Source organism: Podarcis melisellensis, assembly GCF_964234715.1.
Source record: "Podarcis melisellensis genome assembly, chromosome: 11".
Taxonomy (NCBI): domain Eukaryota; kingdom Metazoa; phylum Chordata; class Lepidosauria; order Squamata; family Lacertidae; genus Podarcis; species Podarcis melisellensis.
The window spans coordinates 44,111,512-44,132,105 of NC_138543.1; the positions used below are offsets into that span (position 1 = coordinate 44,111,512).

Below are 20,594 nucleotides of genomic sequence, written 5' to 3' on the forward strand. Positions count from 1 at the left end.
TAAAATTGTTCATCTACTTGAGAGTGGGACTAAACCCCAACTAAACACAGTATGACTTCAGACCAATTCCTTGCAGCAGAACTTTAAAACTCAACAGCCCTCAAATGATAACTTTACTAGTCAACTCTAGAATGTGCATCTTACATGAGGAATTTTAAGGCATCTTTTTTTTATTTAATTCAAAATTACAAAAATGCTAAGAACAAGAGCTGACTGGTAGCAGACAAAGAGGTCTCGGCAAAGTTTGCCAAACACCAAGACAGCTGCATTTTTTATAAAATCAAACAGAGCTTAGATGAGTGTTTGAGGCCGCGATAGGTAGACTGCTCTTTCTTTGACTCTTGCTCCCTGAATTCCGGTTGGCTGATTATATGAACCGCTTCCACGGCCCTTTTCTTTTGCACCCTGTGCAAAATAATTCGGTAGATTCCAGTTACTGAGCTGTGGGAAGCTCTCCCGCGGTTGTTCTGAATGTGCTCCTCCGTGATCCCCAAATTGTGCAAGATTTTTTTCACTTCGGCGTCTTCCTCTCCGAGTGTTCCACTCTCCGACAAGTACTTTGGATCCAGTTTGAAAGGTTCCAGGGGCTTCGGATACTCCACTCCTTTCATCCATTCGCTGTTCATAATGTACTCAATGGAATAGCGTTCCGACGGTACTGGCTGCAAGATTCCCCGAATCAGCTTCTGGCACAGTTCCGAGAGGAACTGCGGCAGGACATACATGCCCTCGAGGATAGTCTTCTTCAGTTTGCCCACTGTGTCTGCTCGAAAAGGCATCATCCCCGTCGTCATAAAATACAGAAGAATTCCAAGTGCCCAGATATCCACATATGCCCCAACGTAGCTTTCGTCCCTGAAGAGCTCTGGGGCAGCGTAAGGAGGGGATCCGCAAAAAGTGTTCAGTGTTTCCTCTTTCTTACTTATCGTGCTGAATCCAAAATCCCCCACTTTCACACAGGTGTTACTGGTGTAAAATACGTTTTCAGCTTTTAGGTCCCGGTGAATTATGTTGCTCTCATGCTGCAGAACAAAGAATAAAAATTAATGTTTAGCTTTCATAAATGTTTTCCACTGTGCTGCAAATGGAAATGTGGAAGTCTTTTAAAATAAGAACAGTTAGTCTTTTAAAAGCAAAGTATATTTTAGCTAGTCTTTTGTACAAAACCACCAGCAGGGCTATAGCCGCAGATGAGAAGGAAGGTATGGACCACTGAAAGCTATTCCAAGCCTTTACCTTGAATGTTTAGCTTTCATTTAACCCTTCTTCCCCTGCCTCCCACATCCCAATAATTTTGTAGCCATTTTGTTTGTGGAGACATGCAGAAAAGGACAAAGGCAGCATTCTGCCCAGTTGCCCTCTAAATATTAATACAATTAAGCAGTTATGAGCTCTTTATCAAGCTACCTGTATATTCTTCCTATTCTGTAATGAATCCCCACCCACATAGGATCCTCATCACAACATTTCTGGCTATAGGCCTGAAAAATCAGAGCTGTTAACTAGCCCCTGAACACATTACAGCAGAGCTTACACAGACACACAAACTGCTTGCACTCCCATGGTGGTCACGTGTTTCCAGCAAAAGATATTCCACACAAAACATACCTCAAGCTGCAGAAAAGCACCCTAAGCAAATGTTTGTTCATACACAGGCACACTAAGCTGGAGCCACTTGCCATGTGGACATAATACTCTTTTATTGCTCCTAACAGACTGGTGGATATCTCAAACTAATCCTGCTTCTCTTTAAGCGGGACACACACAGGGAAATGCAGAGCTGCTGAAGGGACCAAAATAATGAACTTACCATGTGCTTAAGAGCAGACACAATCTGGGAGAAGATGTGCTTACTCTCCACTTCCAATAATTTCCCCTCTGTCGTGATTTTTGCAAATAGCTCCCCTCCACTGGCATATTCCATCACCAGGTGCAGCTTGGAGTGTGTCTCCATGACCTCATAAAGCCTGATGATGTTTGGGTGGTGCAGCTTCTCCATGCTGGAAATCTCGCGGGAGAGTAATCTCTGTGTCTTCTGGTCTAATTTTGTCTTGTCCAAAATCTTAATGGCTACCTTTTCTGGAATGACAGTGGTTTGATTTCATAGGGTTAGCAAGGGCAGCTGATAACATGCTTAAGAAAGGAAGAAAAGTCATATGAACAGTCTTGATCCAGCAAGCTCAAGACTATCAGTTACAACTTGCAGGAGATCGTCAGAGCCTCAGGCAAATGGCCTTCCCATCGAGCTACCTAAGATCCTTTTAACTGGAAATAGCACCAGCTAAATCTGGGACTGGTTCTGCTCTGGAAGGTTCTGCTCTGCCACTGAGCTATGTCCCCTCCTTCTGCTTCATCTTGTATAATTACATCTTAAAACAAAATTCCCATAACAGTTGGCATCGATGTAACGTACTCACCTATTAAAAGAGGAGGAACATAGGCAGCTGTTTTGTTATTGCACAGCACCCTGGGTTCTGTTTGGATGAAGGGTGCTTTAGAAATGTTGATAATAAATAGAAGTATACTCGGTCAGCACAGTTGTTCATCTAGCCCCGTAAGTTAACTGGCAGAACGTCTTCAGTGCCCAAGGGGATGTTCACATTACCACATTACAATGCAGTGAAGTGGTTTGTGCTGGCAGATACAGTGGTACCTCAGGTTACATACGCTTCAGGTTATAGACTCCGCTAACCCAGAAATATTATCTCGGGTTAAGAACTTTGCTTCAGGATGAGAACAGAAATCGTGCGGCGCCAGCGCAAGATCCCATTAGCTAAAGTGGTGCTTCAGGTTAAGAACAGTTTCAGGTTAAGAACGGACCTCCGGAACGAATTAAGTACTTAACCCGATGTACCACTGTAATTAGGTTTCTTCCATGCTCAGTTCAGGGGCTCGTCCCCACTTCCACTTGTCCTTTTTGACTTGCCCTTTCCCCCTTGCCCCACTCCTTTCCCCCAAGAAAACCCACTCTTTAAGCTCTAAATCTGAGCAAATGTTAATCTGGAGAAAACCTGAATTGCAGTATGATTGAGCGCTAAAAAGCAGTTTCCCCCAGGGGCTGTGAGGAGTTGTGTGAGAAATTTACGCATACTAACCAGGCTTTGAAACTGAAACTTTGCTCAATATGGCAAGAACCAAGCAGAGCAGCCATCAAATTCTCTAGCACAGTGTTTCCCAACCGGTGTTCCGGCGTTGCCTGGTGTGCCGTGGGAGGGAGGCGGGCGAGTCGGGCGGCGCGCTGCTGTTGGCCAGCCTTGCGCACCCGGGGGATCTCCCCCCGAGAGCGCAAGGCTTGCGGGCGGCAGCTGGCAGCGTGGAGCACGGGGCGCCCTTCGGAGGACGCCCCGTGCTCCGCGCTGGTGCCGGCAAGCCTTGCGCACCCGGGGGATCTCCCCCCGAGAGCGCAAGGTTTGCGGGCGGCAGCTGGCAGCGCGGAGCACGGGGCGCCCTTCGGAGGACGCCCCGTGCTCCGCGCTGCTGTTGGCCAGCCTTGTGCACCCGGGGGATCTCCCCCCGAGAGCGCAAGGCTTGCGGGCGGCAGCCGGCAGCGCGGAGCACGGGGCGCCCTTCGGAGGACGCCCCGTGCTCGGCGCTGGTGTCGGCAAGCCTTGCGCACCCGGGGGATCTCCCCCTCCCGAGAGCGCAAGGCTTGCGGGAGGGAGCTGGCAGCGCGGAGCACGGGGTGCCCTTCGGAGGACGCCCCGTGCTCCGCGCTGGTGTTGGCAAGCCTTGCGCACCCGGGGGGCGCGTGGGGCACCCTGAAACAGAGGGTTCCCATGCTGCGGACTGTAGCCTGCCGCCCGACGCGCGGGGCGCCCTGAAGCAGAGCGCCCCTCGCGCCAGGCAGACATGGGCCAGCCCCACAAGCTCGGGGGACAGCGGGGAGGCGCAGCACCGCCATCCCACTGTTCCCTGACCTGGTTTGGGGGGGGGGGAAATAAAGGAAAAAATTTTTCCTTTATTTCCCCCCCCCAAAAAAAGTAGGTGCGTCCTATTTCATAATAAAGTAATTATAAAATACTTTCTTTGTCTTTATTTGATGCCTATTAAAGAGAGTTACTTTATATATAGTCAATATAGGCACACAGTTAATTTTTTAAACATTTTCTAATGGTGGTGTGCCTCAAGATTTTTTTCATGAAACAAGTGTGCCTTTGCCCAAAAAAGGTTGGGAAACACTGCTCTAGCAGGCCTTGGACTCCACATATGCACAACTGTAAGGGACCCTAATCAGCCTCTCTGCGTCACAGGCCAAAAGGGATCTGCATTCCACTATTTGTTTTAATTTTTGCTGTGATGAGGCAGCTGTATTTAAACATGACTTAATACAATAATAAAATAACTTGAACGGAATGTAGAATCCACATTGTTTGTAACAGAAATGAGCTGTGTTGTGTTGTTTTTCTGATACACAGCAGTCAGACTACCATTCCTATCTGTGCAGTTATGCTGGCTGCAGCTGAAGGCTGTTACAGCCCCAAATATCTGGAGGGCGCTAGGTTGGTGAAGGCTGTATTCAACTCTACTGTTGCTGCAACCCAACACACACTTACTGGCGAGCAGGACCCACTGAGCACAGTGGTGCTCACTTTCAAGTAAATATGTATAGGATTGCATTGCGAACCAGGTTTCCACTGCAGCAAACATGATCACTGTTGCAAATGAAACAGACTACAGCCCGTTTCCGAGAGACCGTGAGTATCTTCACCCCACAAGAGAGACTGAGCTACACCCACACCTTTCCCAAGAAGCTCAGGGTAGCACATATGGGCGTTATTCCCCTCCAATAAACAATAAAACAGCAACACAAAATTATTAAATATCCCCCAAGTGCAACTGCTGTTAAGAAAGCTTCAAAGGCACTGCAAGATGTTTCTTGCGTTTTGTAAATTTAAAACACTATTCTCACCACAAACTACAGAAGAGAAAAAAACAAAGGCCAACCAACACAGTGGGAAACAAAAGGCCTTTTCTCATTCAGGGTTCTTTTCAAGCACAATATTTACAGAAAAAAGAGGGTAGAAGGAAAAAAGGTTCTAAGGATAGGCATGGCCCAGATTTCACCTCACCGCATTTTGCTTCTGCAGCCTTGGTTCTGCACTTTGTTTTAAGAAGTTTAGGGAGGAGAGATCAGGTCGTCCTGAGAATCCAGCTAGCCAGACACTTTTAGAAGGAAAGGTTGTTATAACCTTGTCTGTGCCATCAGTGACAAGAGTCTCTCTAATCCTCGCTGCTGATGCAACCGTTTGAAACGCAGCTTGCAATTGGCATGCCAGGTATCATCTAGAAAATGAGCCAAATACTAGGATGTTCTTTTGTTGCATATGCAGGAACACAGAATTCAGGCACGCACATGGGTGGAGCTTCAGCTATTGATACGGTTTTTTAGCAGAGAGATACAGGATTCCCTCTTATTACTATTATTTGTTAAATTAGCATGCCACTTTTCAACCAAAGATCACAGGGCAGTTTACTACATAAAAATACAAACGAGAACAAAAGCAAACCAATAACTCCTTCCCTCCCACAAACATTTAAAAAGCCATAGAGTGTTAATCAGCCAAAGCCTTAGTTACAGAGAAACGTTTTTGCCTGGCGCCTAAAGATATGTAACAAAAAGCGTCAGGCAAGCCTCCCTGGGGAGAGCATTCCACAAATGGGGAGCCACTGCAGAAAAGGCCTGTTCTCATGTTGCCACCCTCCAAAACACTCATGGAGGAGGCACACAAAGAAGGGCCTCTGGTGATAATTGCAGGTTCTGGGTCAGTTCATATGGGGAGAGGTGGTCTTTGAGGTACAGTGGTACCTCGAATTAAGTACTTAATTCGTTCCGAAGGTCTGTTCTTAACCTGAAACTGTTCTTAACCTGAAGCACCTCCAATTGTTTATCGGAGGGGAATAACGACCACTAATGGGGCCTCCCACTGCCACTGCGCCGTTGCCGTGTGATTTCTGTTCTCATCCTAAAGCAAAGTTCTTAACCTGAGGTACTATTTCTGGGTTAGTGGAGTGTGTAACCTGAAGCGTGTGTAACCTGAAGTGTATGTAACCCGAGGTACCACTGTACTGCAGTCCCGAGATTTATAGATCAAAACCAGCAATTTGAACTGGGCCCAGAAACTTATTGGCAGCCAGTGTAATACCCTCAAACCAACCACACCAGCTGAAGTTTCCGAACTATCTTCAGAAGCAGCCCTACATATAACACATTGCGGTAATCTAACAGAGAGGTTACTAGAGCACAGACAATGTAAGTCAGTCTATCCCTGTCCAGATAGGGGCACAGCTGGGCCACCAGCCGAAACTGATGGAAGGCACTCCTTGCCACCGAGGCCACCCGACCCTCAAGCAACAGCAAAAGATTCAGAAGTACCCCCAAGCTGCATACCCGCTCCTTCAGAAGGAGTGTAACCCCATCCAGATCAGGCAACCTCCCATCCATATGGGTCTAGGGAACCATTCACTAACAGTGTCTCAGTCTAATCTGGCTTAAGCTTCAAGTTTGTTGGCTCTCAGTCCATTACCAAGGCAAGACAGCGGTCCAGCACATCCACTGCTACATCTTCAGATGTAAAGAAGAAGCAGAGCTGTGTGTCATCAGCATATTACTCCAAAGCTCCGGATGACCCCACTTGGTGGTTTCATGCACCATTATTGTCTTGGAAGGATAACGAGTCATCTGAAACCCCAAGAAACCAGATCTGAAAGACACACTCTCTGGAGTAGCCCGTTGGAAGTCATTAACTGCATTACTAACAGGACTGAAGTCTATACAGTCATACCTTGGATCTCGAATGCCCTGGAACGTGGACGTTTTGGCTCCCAAATTCCACAAACCCAGAAGTGATTGTTCCAGTTTGCAAGCGTTCTTTTGGAACCAGAACATCCGATGGGGCTTCTGCGGCTTCTGATTGGCTGCAGGAGCTTCTTGCAGCCAATCAGAAGCCGTGATTTGGTTTTCGAACGTTTTGGAAGTCGAACGGACTTCCGGAATGGATTCCGTTTGACTTCCAAAGTACGGCTGTACCAGCAAATAATTTATCATATTTCCAACAGGACAACAGGCTGCAAACCTCAGTGTTCCTTTCACCAGGTAGTTTTCCTCTGTATATCCTACTGTTGTAACTGCTAACACTGCAAAGTTAGTACACACACACGCCCCGCTCTGCTCCTAAGAAATAACACTGCAATAATTACAAGTTCATTTAATTATAATTCAGCAATTGAGCTGGAATTTCCATCGCTACATTCTTCTGCAGGCAACACCTCGGCTCCCGATTTGAAATGCTCAAGTCTTCTCTTTAATCCTTGCTGTATAAAGCACACCCGCACTCTTCCTTCTGTTGCCATTGCCCCATGAATCCAGCCCCCAGGAAGTGAAGGTCTGGGTTCACAGGATGGGATGGGGGAGGGGGGTTTCAATTAATCTGATGTGAGCAAGGAAAGACTTTCTACAGGCACACAAACATGGTATCAGAAGGAATTGCAAATACAGAGAAAGTGACACACACACATGGCTAAAAATATAAACACTAAAGCGCTTCAGTGTGATTTAAACTCAGCAAGGGAGATAACAAATACAGCAGAGTCAGAAGACACCCCCCCCCGGCACGTTTTGGATAAAGAACAACTGATAATAGTGCTCGCATCCAAATTCTGGGAGCAGGAAGGCACTTCTAAAAACCATATAAATTATAGAGGTGGAAGGGACATGTGGCCTTCCAGACATTGTTGTTGGACTCCGGCTTCCATCATCCCTAGTCACCATGGCCGGTGGTCAGGGAATGATGGGAGTTGTAGTCCAACAACAGCATCAGAAAGGCCACAGGTTTCCCACCCAGATTTATAGTACCACTCATTTCTATAATGCTTGGCCTGTGATCTAGAAACGGAAAGAAAGGTTAGTGGGAGCAGTGGGGATGGGATTTGTGTATGCAGGATGGGATTTGTGTATGCATGATGAAGGGGAAGGAGAGGGGGACAGGAGGGCTGTTCTGACCCACTTCTGGCTTCAGCCCGGCTCACTTTGGGCTCTGCCCTTGTCCACCACCAGCTTAAAGCTCCTAATTTCTCCCACCCACCCACCTAGGGGAAATTGGCATAAACGTCTAAAGGGGCTGCCCAGTCCTCTTCTAAAATAACCAATGCTCCTTGGTATCATCATGAATACTGAATGGAATAGTCATTCCTGACAAAAACAACATGTCCTGGAAAACAGGTAGAGGAGGGGAAGTCTCCCATCTTAGCTGTTCTCTGTCCCAAGAGGGTGTTCAGAAGCACGCTCAAAAGTGCAGCGAACTCACTTTTAACTCTCTGGTCTTGGCATGCGAGGCAGATGGTACAGGAGCCTGAACAAGGAGAGACCAGCTCAGGACACTGCCTTCAATGCTAATGCAAGGGATGGCGTATTACATTGTGCACCCACCCACTGCCCCACTTAGTTATCTGTTCTATGGGTGCTTCCAGACAGGAGCTGAATTTGCAAACCAATCAATGAGATGTTGCAAACAGGTTGCTTTTTTTAAAAAAAAAAACTTACTGGATTTTCCTCAGGAAAGGATAAATCTGGATGAAATTGGAAGGGAGGGGAAGATATATAGCCTGGCAATTGGATGTCAATGACACATGGATGCTGTAGGAACACCCTCCCCCCAAAAAAAACCTTACATGTGTCTGATGCACCAATCCCACAAACACCCATCTGGAAACACCTTGTATATATATCTCTACACAACCCCACACAACCGCTTGTTCCACACACCGCAGAGCCTACCTTTGGTCAGAGCATGGATTCCAAGCTTCACTTGGGAGAAGTTCCCACTCCCTATTTCCCCTCTGATGCGGTAAAACCCAATCCTCTTCCCCAGAGTTAACTCTTTAACCACCTTTTCATCCTGGGACATATCCAGAGTCAGTTTCTCCAAAGGCGTCAACCGGCGCTGCCTGCCCTGCTCATCCTCTGCGTAGACCTCGCTCTTTGTATAGTCCTCTGCACTGTCTTCCCGGTTCCATCTAACATACCGGTGGCTCCCTAGACCGCCATTCGCATATCCTGTGGTCATAGTCCAGGGGGCGATCACGTATCCATCGGCTTTAGCGAGCTGCTCTGCGGGAAGACCTCTGTGACACGGATGCAGACATGACAAAGCCCATGACCATTTAAAACAGAAAGCTAGAGAGGGCTCCAAAACATCAGGCTCGGCACTAAGTCTTATTTGCGGCGTTAGCTTCCAGCAAATGCATCACTCCGTTTACTCCAAATAAAACTTAGGAAGCGAAGACCCAACTTGTATCCACATTTAAGCAGCCACTTCAACAAGGGTCACGATCTGCAGGCTTAATGGAAGATTTGCAATTAAAGGTGTAAACTCTACATCACAAAAGCAAGGAGGGCTGTGCAAAATACAAGGGCATCCTTTTCTCACATTCTCTCTCCAGGCATACAAACAAAGTGCTTGACTCAGCGTCTGCTGCTGCTGCTGCTTTGAATATGTCCAGGTCCCTTTGAACAGCTGACCTCATCAGGCAGGAGATGATCAGATCCTCCCTCCTTGATTCAGGTCCCAGTTCAAGAGCCGAAAGCTGCGATTCTTTCATCGCTATGTTCTTTAGCCGGCAACACTTCTGCTCCGGCTTTGAAGTGTCAGGGTGCTTCCTCGGATCCCTGCTGCAAATAACACACCTGTGCTCTTTGGCGCTGCCATTGTTGGCAGAAGGCTGGCACTGGAGGGTGAAGGCAAAGGCTGTATGCTGACAGAAGACGAAGACGAGCGATGAAACCACCCTTTCTTCAGTAGCACGGAAGTCGCAGCGAAGGATTAACGAACTGCAGTTACTTCACCCCTCCTTCTTTGAAGGCTTGAGCCTTCTCATAGATGTAATGTGTTCCTAAGAGGAGGAATAAAAATCAGTTAAAGCCTTTGCTTTAAGCGTTCCCACTGCGCAGTCGCTTTTTCTCCCTCTGCTGTTTTAGAAATCATCACCAGTTGCATCCTGCACTTTAACACTACTCCAAGTAATCAGGGAACTTGCTCACTCTCTCCTGTTTCCTCCTCTTAACCAGGCATCAAGAGGTTGCAAGGCTATCTATGGATCACCAACATCCTCCAGCCCATATCAGCAAGCATCTGCTGGAGGAACAGAGCTGCTGTGCTCTCTTCCCTTTCACAAGGGCAGGGAGATAGCTTTACATAACCCATTAAATAATCCTTTCAGCAGCTCAGTCACTTCTTCGTGAGATCCAGAGGTGTACAGAGCCTGGCCCTGGAAATCTTTCAGCTGTGCTTGCTTAACTTCTTAACTATCTTAGTATTCCTATTTCCCCGACACTTACCTACCGAGTTACAATCTCTGTGGCCTTGCACCATGGCATCTTTCAAGCCTCGTTTCCAAAATAGGCTCCTATTCCAGGGGTGGCTATAATCTGTGTCCCTCCAGTTGTTGTAGACCACAACACCCAACAGCCACAGGCAGCATGGCCATGGATGATTAGAGTTGTAGTCCAGCAACATCTAGGGACGTGGGTGGCGCTGTGGGTTAAACCACAGAGCCTAGGACTTGCCAATCAGAAGGTCGGCGGTTCGAATCCCCGCCACGGGGTGAGCTCCCATTGCTTGGTCCCTGCTCCTGCCAACCTAGCATTTTGAAAGCACGTCAAAGTGCAAGTAGATAAATAGGTACCACTCCAGCGGGAAGGTAAACGGCGTTTACGTGCGCTGCTCTGGTTCGCCAGAAGCGGCTTAGTCATGCTGGCCACATGATCTGGAAGCTGTACACCAGATCCCTCGGCCAATAAAGTGAGATGAGCGCCGCAACCCCAGAGTCGGTCATGACTGTACCTAATGGTCAGGGGTCCCTTTACCTTTACCAGCAACATCTGGAGGACCACAGATCATAACCAGTTCCTGCACTAGACCCAGGGTGAGGAATCTTTGGCCTGCCAGATGTTCCTGAACATCAACTCCCAGCAGCCCCAGGAAGTAATGGCCAATGGCTAAGGGGGGTGGGAGTTGGGAGTTCAGCAACATCTGGATGGCCACAGGTCCCGTCTCCCCACTCTTGAGCATGACCTTCACTCCTCCAGACCAACTGCTGATTTTTACTTGTTTGTTTTGTCTGTGAATGAGCACCAAACCCTCTGCTTACTTGAAGAACTTCAACCACTCTCCCTGCCAACTGTCAAGTCTAGAATGTGTTCGCAGAACAGTTATGGGGTGCCACCCATCTCTTTCCCTCTTTCTCTTCTTTCCAGCCTCTCCCTTTTTAGTGGGGTTTTAGTTTGGGGTTTATTTGTAAAAATGTGTCACCCTTAGGCATGGGCAGCCCTTGGCAGTTTAACCCTTAGCCATGGATGCTAATGTAGCTCATTTGGTAGGTTTCTCTGAGCAAAGCTAATATATTTGGATCTAGTAACAAGCACACCAGGAGACAATGATTTGAGCCCAGATCAATCCTACACATACAGCTAAGGTAACAGCAATGCAAAGATCTAAACAAAGCATCTTAAAGATTCCACTGCAAAGACCAAGCAGCTCATCTAATGTTACCAAGAAGCTCAGATGAACAGCAATTCTGCATGGGGAAAGGGCCGTAGCTCAGGGGCAGAGCGTCTTGCTTTTGCATGCACAAACCCCCAGGATCAATCCCTGGCATCGCCAGGCAAAGCTGGGCAGCTCCCCTGCCTGAAACCCTGGAGAGCAGCTGCCAGTCAGTGTGGACAATGCTGAGCTAGACAGCGCTGACTTCATATAAAGCAGCTTCCACATTCCCCAAGGTGAATGAAGTATTTATGTTGGCTTTGTTCTGAGCAACGAGAGTGGTTCCACTGCAAGAAATTGGAAGAAAGCCACAGTGGGTCAAAGGAAGCATCTCTCCAACAGTGGAAGCTCCTGTGATTCTTGTTAAATATCCTCTCCACAGTAGCTGTTTTACTGGGAATTGTCCTGCTGCTCAAGAACCGATTTACAGAATAAACCTTTGGATTACCCTAAGTGCAAAGAGCTAAATTAACTCCATAGAACCCTTACCCTACCAAATGCAAGTAGAGGTCCTTAGTTAAATCTGGGAGAGTAACAAATGAGGCATTTTCTAGAAAGTTTCTCCCACTGATAACTGGAATACCTCCACTGTGGCGGTTGCCCTAGGATGTGTCAAGGAAAGGGTTAAAATGGGTGTGAGGTGATTGGCCAGTGAGAATGCGAGGGGGGAGTAAAAGATAGAGTGGGAGGTTTTGAAAAGTCAGTTGAGGTTTGGGAGTTGGGAGTTGAGGTTTGTCAGTTGGGAGTTGAGGCTTGGGTGTTGGAGAAGGAAGAGGGTGGAATAGGCAGTGGGTTGCTTGAGTTGTATTGTGAAAGAGTGAGAGGAATTGTTAGGGAGTTAGATAGATAGTTGGGAATAATTCAGTTTGAAATTGTAGGAACTAAGATTTAAGAAACGGACAAGAGAGAAATAAACTGAAACCATATGCTTATTCCTGCACTTAAAAATAAACTTGATATTTGTTTATGTTAACAACTGTCTGGACTCCGTGTGTCCCCGTGAGAAGCGGGGTGGCGGCAGCGAAGAAAGCAACCGCAGTGGTGGCACAGGGTCAATAGACCGTGAAAGGTCCGGGGGCCCTGTGTGATCGCCACATCCACCTTGCTTCACAAGACACCTCAGCCACCAGCCTGAGATTTTGGATTGGAAGACCCCTCCCAACCCCCCTGTTACTCTTTGGTGTATCCAACACTTGTACTGCGACATAGTTCTCCAGACAACCTGTTTATTCACCATTCATCCTGAATTGTTCACACAAAGCTTACACAGTGGTTCAAATAGATCCAGTCTTCACTGAGCATTCGTTCTTAATTGTGTACAGGGCAGTCATATGACCAATGAGCAGACGTCCTCATTTGCTTTCGGGTGCTTGCACGCCTTCCGGTTAATATTTTTACCTACCCACACTTTTCAGTGCATCTCCTTGTCACTTTCCTAACCACAAAAGGTCCGGGTTTTTTTTAAAGAGGATTTGTTGCACTAGGGCAACAGAGCACTTTAATCCACTTTCATTGTGCATAGATCTCTCCCGCAAAAATAATGGCAAGTCTGGAAGGCTCTTCGTCTCCTGCATAGGAAGCAATACTTGCTCTGTGAACACACATGTCAGGTTCATGTATATAGCTGTGTACAGATCATAGGAGCCAATTCCTAGGGTATGAGGCCCTCCCATAAAATATTTGGGCACTGCCATTCAAATGGGAGGGGGTGAGCCCCATCATGTGATCGATTATGTGGGACAGGGCTTACCTGCCCTCCCCAATATTCTATTCACAAACAGATCTGGAAACACTAGCAGATTTACCCTTGTGGAGTTCTGCACAGAGACACACACTCTCTCTTCAAATTGGGGACCATTTTCAGAACAGCAGCATTCAGACAGAAAATCCCCTGACTCAATCTCAAGAGAATAGCCACTGCATGCGGACAAATACAATCAGCCTAAGTAAGGGCTTTATCGGCGATCTGCTTCCCCCCCCCATCCCTGCTCCATCCCCAGGCTATGTAAGGCCTGCTATGACAGCATCATGTGTCCTGCCAATCCTACTATTGCTGCCTTTTATTTATGAAATTTGCCACATCACTGTTAAGACTCAGAAACGCTTGGGACTCTAAGGTTTCTGACAAAGCAAAACCAGACACTCAGTGCTGGCTTTTCTATATATGTGGCGAAGGGGACAGAAATAGCAGAACCAGCTTAAAGGCAGTGCAGCTTAGGACAAGAGTGGCAGATGGATATAGCAGAGGAGGAGACAGTTCTGCCCTCCGGCACATTCATTATTCAGATTCTATTTTTGTGTTTCTGCTTCACCACTGATGTTAATCCCGCTGCACACGCCATGTACGATTGTGAAAAGGGCGCATCATGGGCAGGGCAGCATTCGTTCTCACCGTTACGTAACCCAAACACACGCCTGAGCTCCTAACAAAAGATTGTGCAGCAGTTTATTTGACAATGGCAACTTCTAAAACTGCAGCCGTGCTGTGCGACTGAGATTTCAGACACAGCTCGCCTCCTAGTTCTTTGTCTGCTGCATTGGTTTAAGATCTGAAGCAGGGAGAGATGGGAAGCAGCCTCATATACAGCTCAGGACGAGGGCCTTGCCCAGCTGTGCCTGGAAGGGATTGATCCCGAGATGTTTTGCAAAAGCTCTGCCACTGAGCTACAAGTAAATCCCTTAGCTGACTGCACCACAAGCTTGGCACATTATTCACGCCCTTTGACTTGTAGGGCTCCTGTTGTAGGTTGCTGCTACTGTGCTGCCAAACTTATAGGCACAGAAGTTGTGGGGTAAAAAAAAGGTAAAGGTAATGGACCCCTGGATGGTTAAGTCCAGTCAAAGGCAACTATGGGTTTGCGGCGCTCATCTCACTTTCAGGCCGAGGGTGCCAGCGTTTGTTCACAGGCAGCTTTCCAGGTCATGTGGCCAGCATGACTAAACCGCTTCTGGCACAACGGAACACCGTGACGGAAAGCAGAGCACACGAAACGCTGTTTACCTTCCCGCTGCAGCAGTACCTATTTATTTATTTCCGTGTGCCAGGGAGCCTGGGTATGTGATTTTCTTAGGGTGCCCAAGTCCCCAATAGGGGCATTGGGCATCATGGAAATCACATTTCCCAGGCTCCCTGGCACACTAAGGCAGTGGTTGTAGCAATGTTCCAGCAGTTAGCAGGCTGGCTTCCAACAACTTCTCTGCCACTGCTTCCGGACCAGATAGGGGAAAGATGTCAAACAGGCCAGAGGGTCTCATGGGTGCAGACTAGGGAGGTTTTCGGAACCCATCACACTTCTGGAAGCATTGGGATCCCAATGAGGTTTGATTTGGGCTCACAATAATTTCCCGTTTATTTCCATACAGTGGTACTTCAGGTTACATACGCTTCAGGTTACAGACTCTGCTAATCCAGAAATAGTGCTTCAGGTTAAGAACTGTGCTTCAGGATGAGAACAGAAATTGTGCTCCGGTGGCGCGGCGGCAGCAGGAGGCCCCATTAGCTAAAGTGGTGCTTTAGATTAAGAACAGTTTCAGGTTAAGAACGGACCTCCGGAACGAATTAAGTACTTAACCCAAGGTACCACTGTATTTAGAAAACAGCTTAAATGGAGCTGGTTTTCTAAATGAATAAATATACACGGAAAATTATTCGGAGCCCAGAATTGGTCCATCACTGCATACAGATAATGCAGACTACCTCAAGAAAACTGAGCTTGCCTCTCATTCATTTTTAAACTCACCCAACGATAAAAACACCGCCAAAGAAAAATAGTCAGCAGTGGGGCAATCCGCACACCAATTACCAAAGCACCAGCGACAACCCTTTGACAGGCTCTTAAATCTCTGAATGCAGTTGGCAAGACTGGCTTTTAAACAGCCTGCTACAATAATCCCAGCTTTCACTGCTTTCAACTCAAGAAGACGCAACTGTGTGTGTTTTAACACAAAGTGAAACTGCAATTACTAGGAGTGTTTTTCTTCCTCTGCTGAAGAGGTATAAAGTTCAGAGGAGCCTTTGAAGTAGCCTTCCATGCAGTCAGCGATGGTTTCAGTCCAAAATGTGGAAGAGAGTGGGGCACCAGGTTGGGGGAGACAGGTTTGGAGGACCAGTAGCTCTGTTTGGAAGAGAACTCAGCCAAGTTGGATCCCCGAAGCAACCCTGCTTCCCCAGCTTTTTGATATCAGGGATGATGGGAGACGTGCCAAAAGCATTTGGAGGTCACTCCATTGGCTATCCCTGCTCTAACCATACCAGCTCTAATCTACCCTAGGCTAACTTTACCCTAACTCGCAGTGTGGTGCTAAATCACTGATCCAAGCAAAATTTCCATTCATACAAAGTCCACAAAGAATATAGTTTTTTTGTTTTTTTTAAAAAAAGGTTAAATCCTAAGCTAGCTTTAAAAAGAGGAGAATTTTATTTGATTTTCAAAGCCTACAACCCAGAAAGTCTGCAAAACTATGACCTCCTTTCGTCTAAATATTTTAGCTACTCTACATGATAAAATACAACCAGGTGCGACCTACCTAGCATTTGAGCCTCTCATGACTGTATCTCATTACTTTTCCAGATTTTTGGTTTATCAAAGCCTTAGATGAGATTTATTCGATTCCTTTGAAATGCAGAGTTCACGCCTACATCAGTGTGGGTTCTAATAAAACAGAATACATCTTAACATTGCCTCCCTTCAGATCGCCTTTAGTCTTTTGAAATTACTTTTGCTAATCATCCTCATGAAATATTGCAAATGTAATTTTTCACTCCCTCTGCTTGCCAGCCTTCCTCAGTAGTGAGAAAGCCCAGCTCTGTACAGTGGACCCTCTGGATACGAATTAAATTCGTTTCGGGGGTCCGTACTTAACCTGAAAAGTCCGTAACTGGAGGTGCTGCTTCTGTGCATGCACGTGGCACAATAGAGTGCTTCTGTGCATGAGTGCGGTGCGCAGAGCGCTTCTGCGCATGGCAAAACCCAAAAGTATACACTTCCGGGTTTGCCATGTTCGCAACGCAAAAGGTATGTATCCAGAGCAGTATGTAACTTGAGGGTCCACTGTATTTACAAGGTTCATTTAGCAGAGGGAGTACTGGAGGGTTTGGCCCCATCTGCACTATGCATTTAAAGCAGCATTGCACCACTTTAGACAGTCATGGCTTCCCCCAAATTATCCTGGGAACTGTAGCTTGTTAAGAATGATGAGAGTTGTTAGAACACTCCCCCACCCCTCTTTGGAGAACTACCATGCAAAAACTCTCAAAGTGATACGTAAACTTCTCTGCCAAGCAAGTAGTATGATGAACCATTAATATATTTATGTTATTTTCACTTGCATTTCCATGGTTATGTCTTCTTATAAACTATGGCTGAAACGAATGAAAACACGTCCCTCTTCTGCAGAATTATTTAGGTTTGAAACCTAGTTGAGACATAGGTTGCATGAGACTCAGCTAACATGCAGAAAAGAAGCTCTCCATAGCTGCTTTGTTCCTCCCTGGTCCTTCTCTTGCAGTGCTCTGCTGAGCTAAGCTAAGCCAAGCCTTGGCTTAGCATGTTATCTGAACTGGGTCTCACAGTTAAGCTCTTGCTGTGCTAACCACAAGATGCAGCCAACAGCCTGTGTGTTTGTGCCATCTCGGTAAGCCATAGTTTGGCTTACCACATTGCTTGAATAATTGAGCTGTAGAGTTGGAAGCTGTAGAGTTGGGACGCGGGTGGCGCTGTGGGTTAAACCACAGAGCCTAGGACTTGCCGATCAGAAGGTTGGATGTTCGAATCCCCGCCACGGGGTGAGCTCCCATTGCTTGGTCCCTGCTCCTGCCAACCTAGCATTTCGAAAGCACGTCAAAGTGCAAGTAGATTAATAGGTACCGCTCCTGTGGGAAGGTAAACGGCGTTTCCGTGCGCTGCTCTGTTCGCCAGAAGCTGCTTAGTCATGCTAGCCACATGACCCGGAAGATGTACGCTGGCTCCCTCGGCCAATAAAGCGAGATGAGCGCCGCAACCCCAGAGTCGGCCACGACTGGACCTAATGGTCAGAGGTCCCCTTTACCCCTTTACCTAGAGTTGGAAGGGACCACAAGGGTGATCTAGTCCAACCCCCTGCAATGTAGGAGTCTTGTGCCCAACATGGGGCTCAAACCCACGATCCTGAGATTAAGAGTCTCATGCTCTACCGACTGAGCTAGTTCTTCAACAATAACACTCTCTGAAGTAGTTCGCTACCTTCCTTCTTTGCTCGTACTCTTGCAAATGCAACCATTAAACCTGTCAAAATGCTTTTTCAGAGATTTCAGCTCTGCTGGGGCCTATGGTCTGTTGATGTGTCACTGTCACTCTATGTGGCTCCCATCGACTCAACTGCTCTGATATCACACCAATGTCATAATAGGGAGCCTAATAAGCCCTGGACAACCCATATGATGATGATTTACACCCTGCCCATGTGACTGGGTTGCCCCAGTCATTCTGGGTGGCTGGAGATAGCTGGAAGCGGGGCATTGGGAAATCTCAGCACTCCAAAGTCTATGGGATGTTTAGTTCAGCCAAAGATCATGGGAGAAAACAGCTGGGCAAAACAAAGAAGCTCCCAACAGGTCAGAAGAAACTTTCCTGGCTGCTTACTAATGGAAGAAATGAAAAGTAAACAACAGCCTTTTTGATCAGCAATTCCCTCCATGGCCAGAGACGAGACAAATATGACCTCCTCCCCTTACAATCTGCTGGGTTATTTGCCATATGTAGAGGGGCATCTTTCTTCTCCACTTACCATAATATAAAAAAATATACCCCAGGTGATTTAACGGGCAAGACGATACCTTTTCTATGAGCCAGGTAAAAAGATGAAAGCTTGCAAATTGCACAGAACTTTTCATACAGTTGGGTGTTCAAGCTAAAAGAGGGATGGGAAAGAGGGGAAAAAATAGCTGACTGAGCTCATGCATGGCATTACGTTGATCTTACCCAAGGTCAGAAAGCTCCCCAGCACCACCACTTGGTCCTTATAGGGGAGTGAGCTGTCAACCATAGCATTTGTTTAGTATCCTATAGTCTTCCGTCTCAAATGGGATCATCTGGGTGGCTAACAAATCAAAATAAAACCAACCCAGCACTGCAGCAAGTGTATGTGTGTGTGGGGGGGGCTTGTTTAATTTCACTGCACACAGGTCGTGTAATGACAATAAAGATTTATTACTTATTATTATTATTAAGATAAGATCCAAAGAAAAACCTGAGAAAACAGCCAGCAGCAGCAACAAAAATGAAGAGCAATTAAGAGACCAAATCCAAGAGCAAGCAGATCCACAAGCCTCCCATAAAAAGACTGGTGAACCATGATCTTCTGAACCTTGTGCCTAAATACGCTCAATGGGATAATGAACAAAGGTGAAAAGATCCCATCTCCCAGTCCCACACTGTTCCACATGATGCAATGGGTGGGCCTTCTCCCCTAAAATGCAGCACGTGGGCATTTGAAACATAGCCTAAAATAAGCTACTATTGCGAAAGCCAAGAATGCGCTACGTTGGCAAATTTGGACCTCCGAGCCTTAAAAAAGGGTGGGTTGGATCTCTTCCTGGGTGTCCAATTGCAATCTCAAATGCAAGAAAGAGATAAAAGCCACTGAGGTCCATTTCTCCTGTGAAACTTTGCAGGTTTTTAATCCAATGCAAACAGTGCTTCCAGATTGTCACTATTTTGCTGGAGACATTAAAGTGCATATCAGAACTTTAGGTTTGTACATCCTAATGCAACAAAGCCACTTATTAAAAAGCAGAGCTTTTGCGGTTTGGAATGTGGTGATGAAATGTACCAAAAACTGTGGGATGGATGAATGATTAATGGGAAGCAGGCAAATTGGGATGAATGCTCATTGTTGCATAACCACTCTGAAAACAAATCTGAATGCATGCTCACTAAAAACCAGATATAATTTAACCTCCATGTGAGCTTTGCAAAAGCAAACCAGGATGAGTGCTCAAGAAACAGGTTATCCTGAGCAGACCCTAACCCTATCATGATTTAATAACAGCATTTTAAAATGTCAACATTCATTATTTAGCGTCTGAGAAACGCACCACTTTTCTTTCTGCTTCCGTTCCATCGCATCCACTGCACACACAGAAATTAAAGAGATAAAAACCTCTGAAGTTAATTGCATCTGTGAAATTAAACAAGCTTTTGATATAACATAAACGTACTTGTTAATGGCACTAAAACAATCACTATTAACGTATGAGAAATTAATAGCTTCTCTGTTCATCGAATCCACTGAACACACAGGAACATACCCAAACTCTGCCCTAATCCACACCAGCTACAGCTCACTATTCCCATTCCATTTACCTGTCAATGTCCGCCAATCTGCATCCTGAGTGAAGCACTCACTATATTTCTCTGTACCCAGAAACAGATTTGATCCAAAATGGAAAATGTTTGGAGCCTCTGTAAAAAGCAAGTCAGAATCCTTTGCCCCCCAGAGTTCCAAATTATCAGAGTGACAGGCAGCCTCTAACGTGGAACGGAGCCTGCAAGCTAATACAGAGCAACCGAAGCTCTGAAATAGCCAAAGCTATTTTTACATCCATGTTAATACAGTACTTCTGGCATTTCATTCACTGACTAATCCACCCTGGATTTGCTTAATGCTGTTCCCATATCAGCCTGCCACAAGTAATGACACCTGTTTGGTAGCCTCCAAATATTATAGGGAGGCAGCAGGAGGGCTGGATATACCAGGAGGCGGGCTAAGCAGCTGTCTAGTGGCCTCAGATATTTAGGGACCTCAAAACCTCAGAGGGGAAAACCTTGTGCGAAAACTCAGTGAAGACAATCCCGTTTAGCAAACACATTTATTCAGTTCTAATAATAAATTGCTTCCCCACTCAGTGCCTCCGAAAACATAGACACGAACCACCCCTAGGTGATTGCTGCATTACAGGAGTTTGAAGAACCTTAGGGTTCCTTCCATCTCCACAATTCTGTTTCCGTGATTTTGTGGGAAAACATTAAAAACAGTGCAGCGCACTTTAAATATAAGTTGAGCAGCGGGTACCACCCC

At 46.5% G+C, this 20,594-nt stretch overlaps 1 protein-coding gene and 1 long non-coding RNA gene across 7 annotated transcripts in view; one reads left to right on the forward strand and one right to left on the reverse strand.

Moving 5' to 3' along the window:
- Positions 1-129: 129 nt before the first annotated feature.
- The window catches only part of NIM1K (NIM1 serine/threonine protein kinase), a 31,197-nt gene continuing 10,732 nt past the window's right edge, over positions 130-20,594 (reverse strand). For 3 of the 6 annotated variants that reach the window (XM_081929891.1, XM_081929889.1, XM_081929888.1), the window contains exons 2-4: positions 8,774-9,888; positions 1,811-2,079; positions 130-1,022 (exon numbers count right to left, since the gene is read on the reverse strand). In XM_081929891.1, coding sequence (XP_081786017.1) covers positions 273-1,022; positions 1,811-2,079; positions 8,774-9,062 — 1,308 coding nt within the window. In that variant the 5' untranslated portion in view covers positions 9,063-9,888 and the 3' untranslated portion in view covers positions 130-272. Of the gene's footprint in view, positions 1,023-1,810; positions 2,080-8,773; positions 9,889-12,031; positions 12,601-19,879; positions 19,997-20,594 lie in introns of those variants that run through there. The other 3 variants (XM_081929892.1, XM_081929890.1, XM_081929887.1) reach the window with 3 other exon arrangements.
- On the forward strand, positions 2,078-4,353 carry LOC309380243. Its single transcript, XR_014172760.1, has 3 exons — positions 2,078-2,649; positions 2,867-3,167; positions 4,191-4,353. It is a non-coding gene; the product is annotated as an uncharacterized lncRNA (long non-coding RNA).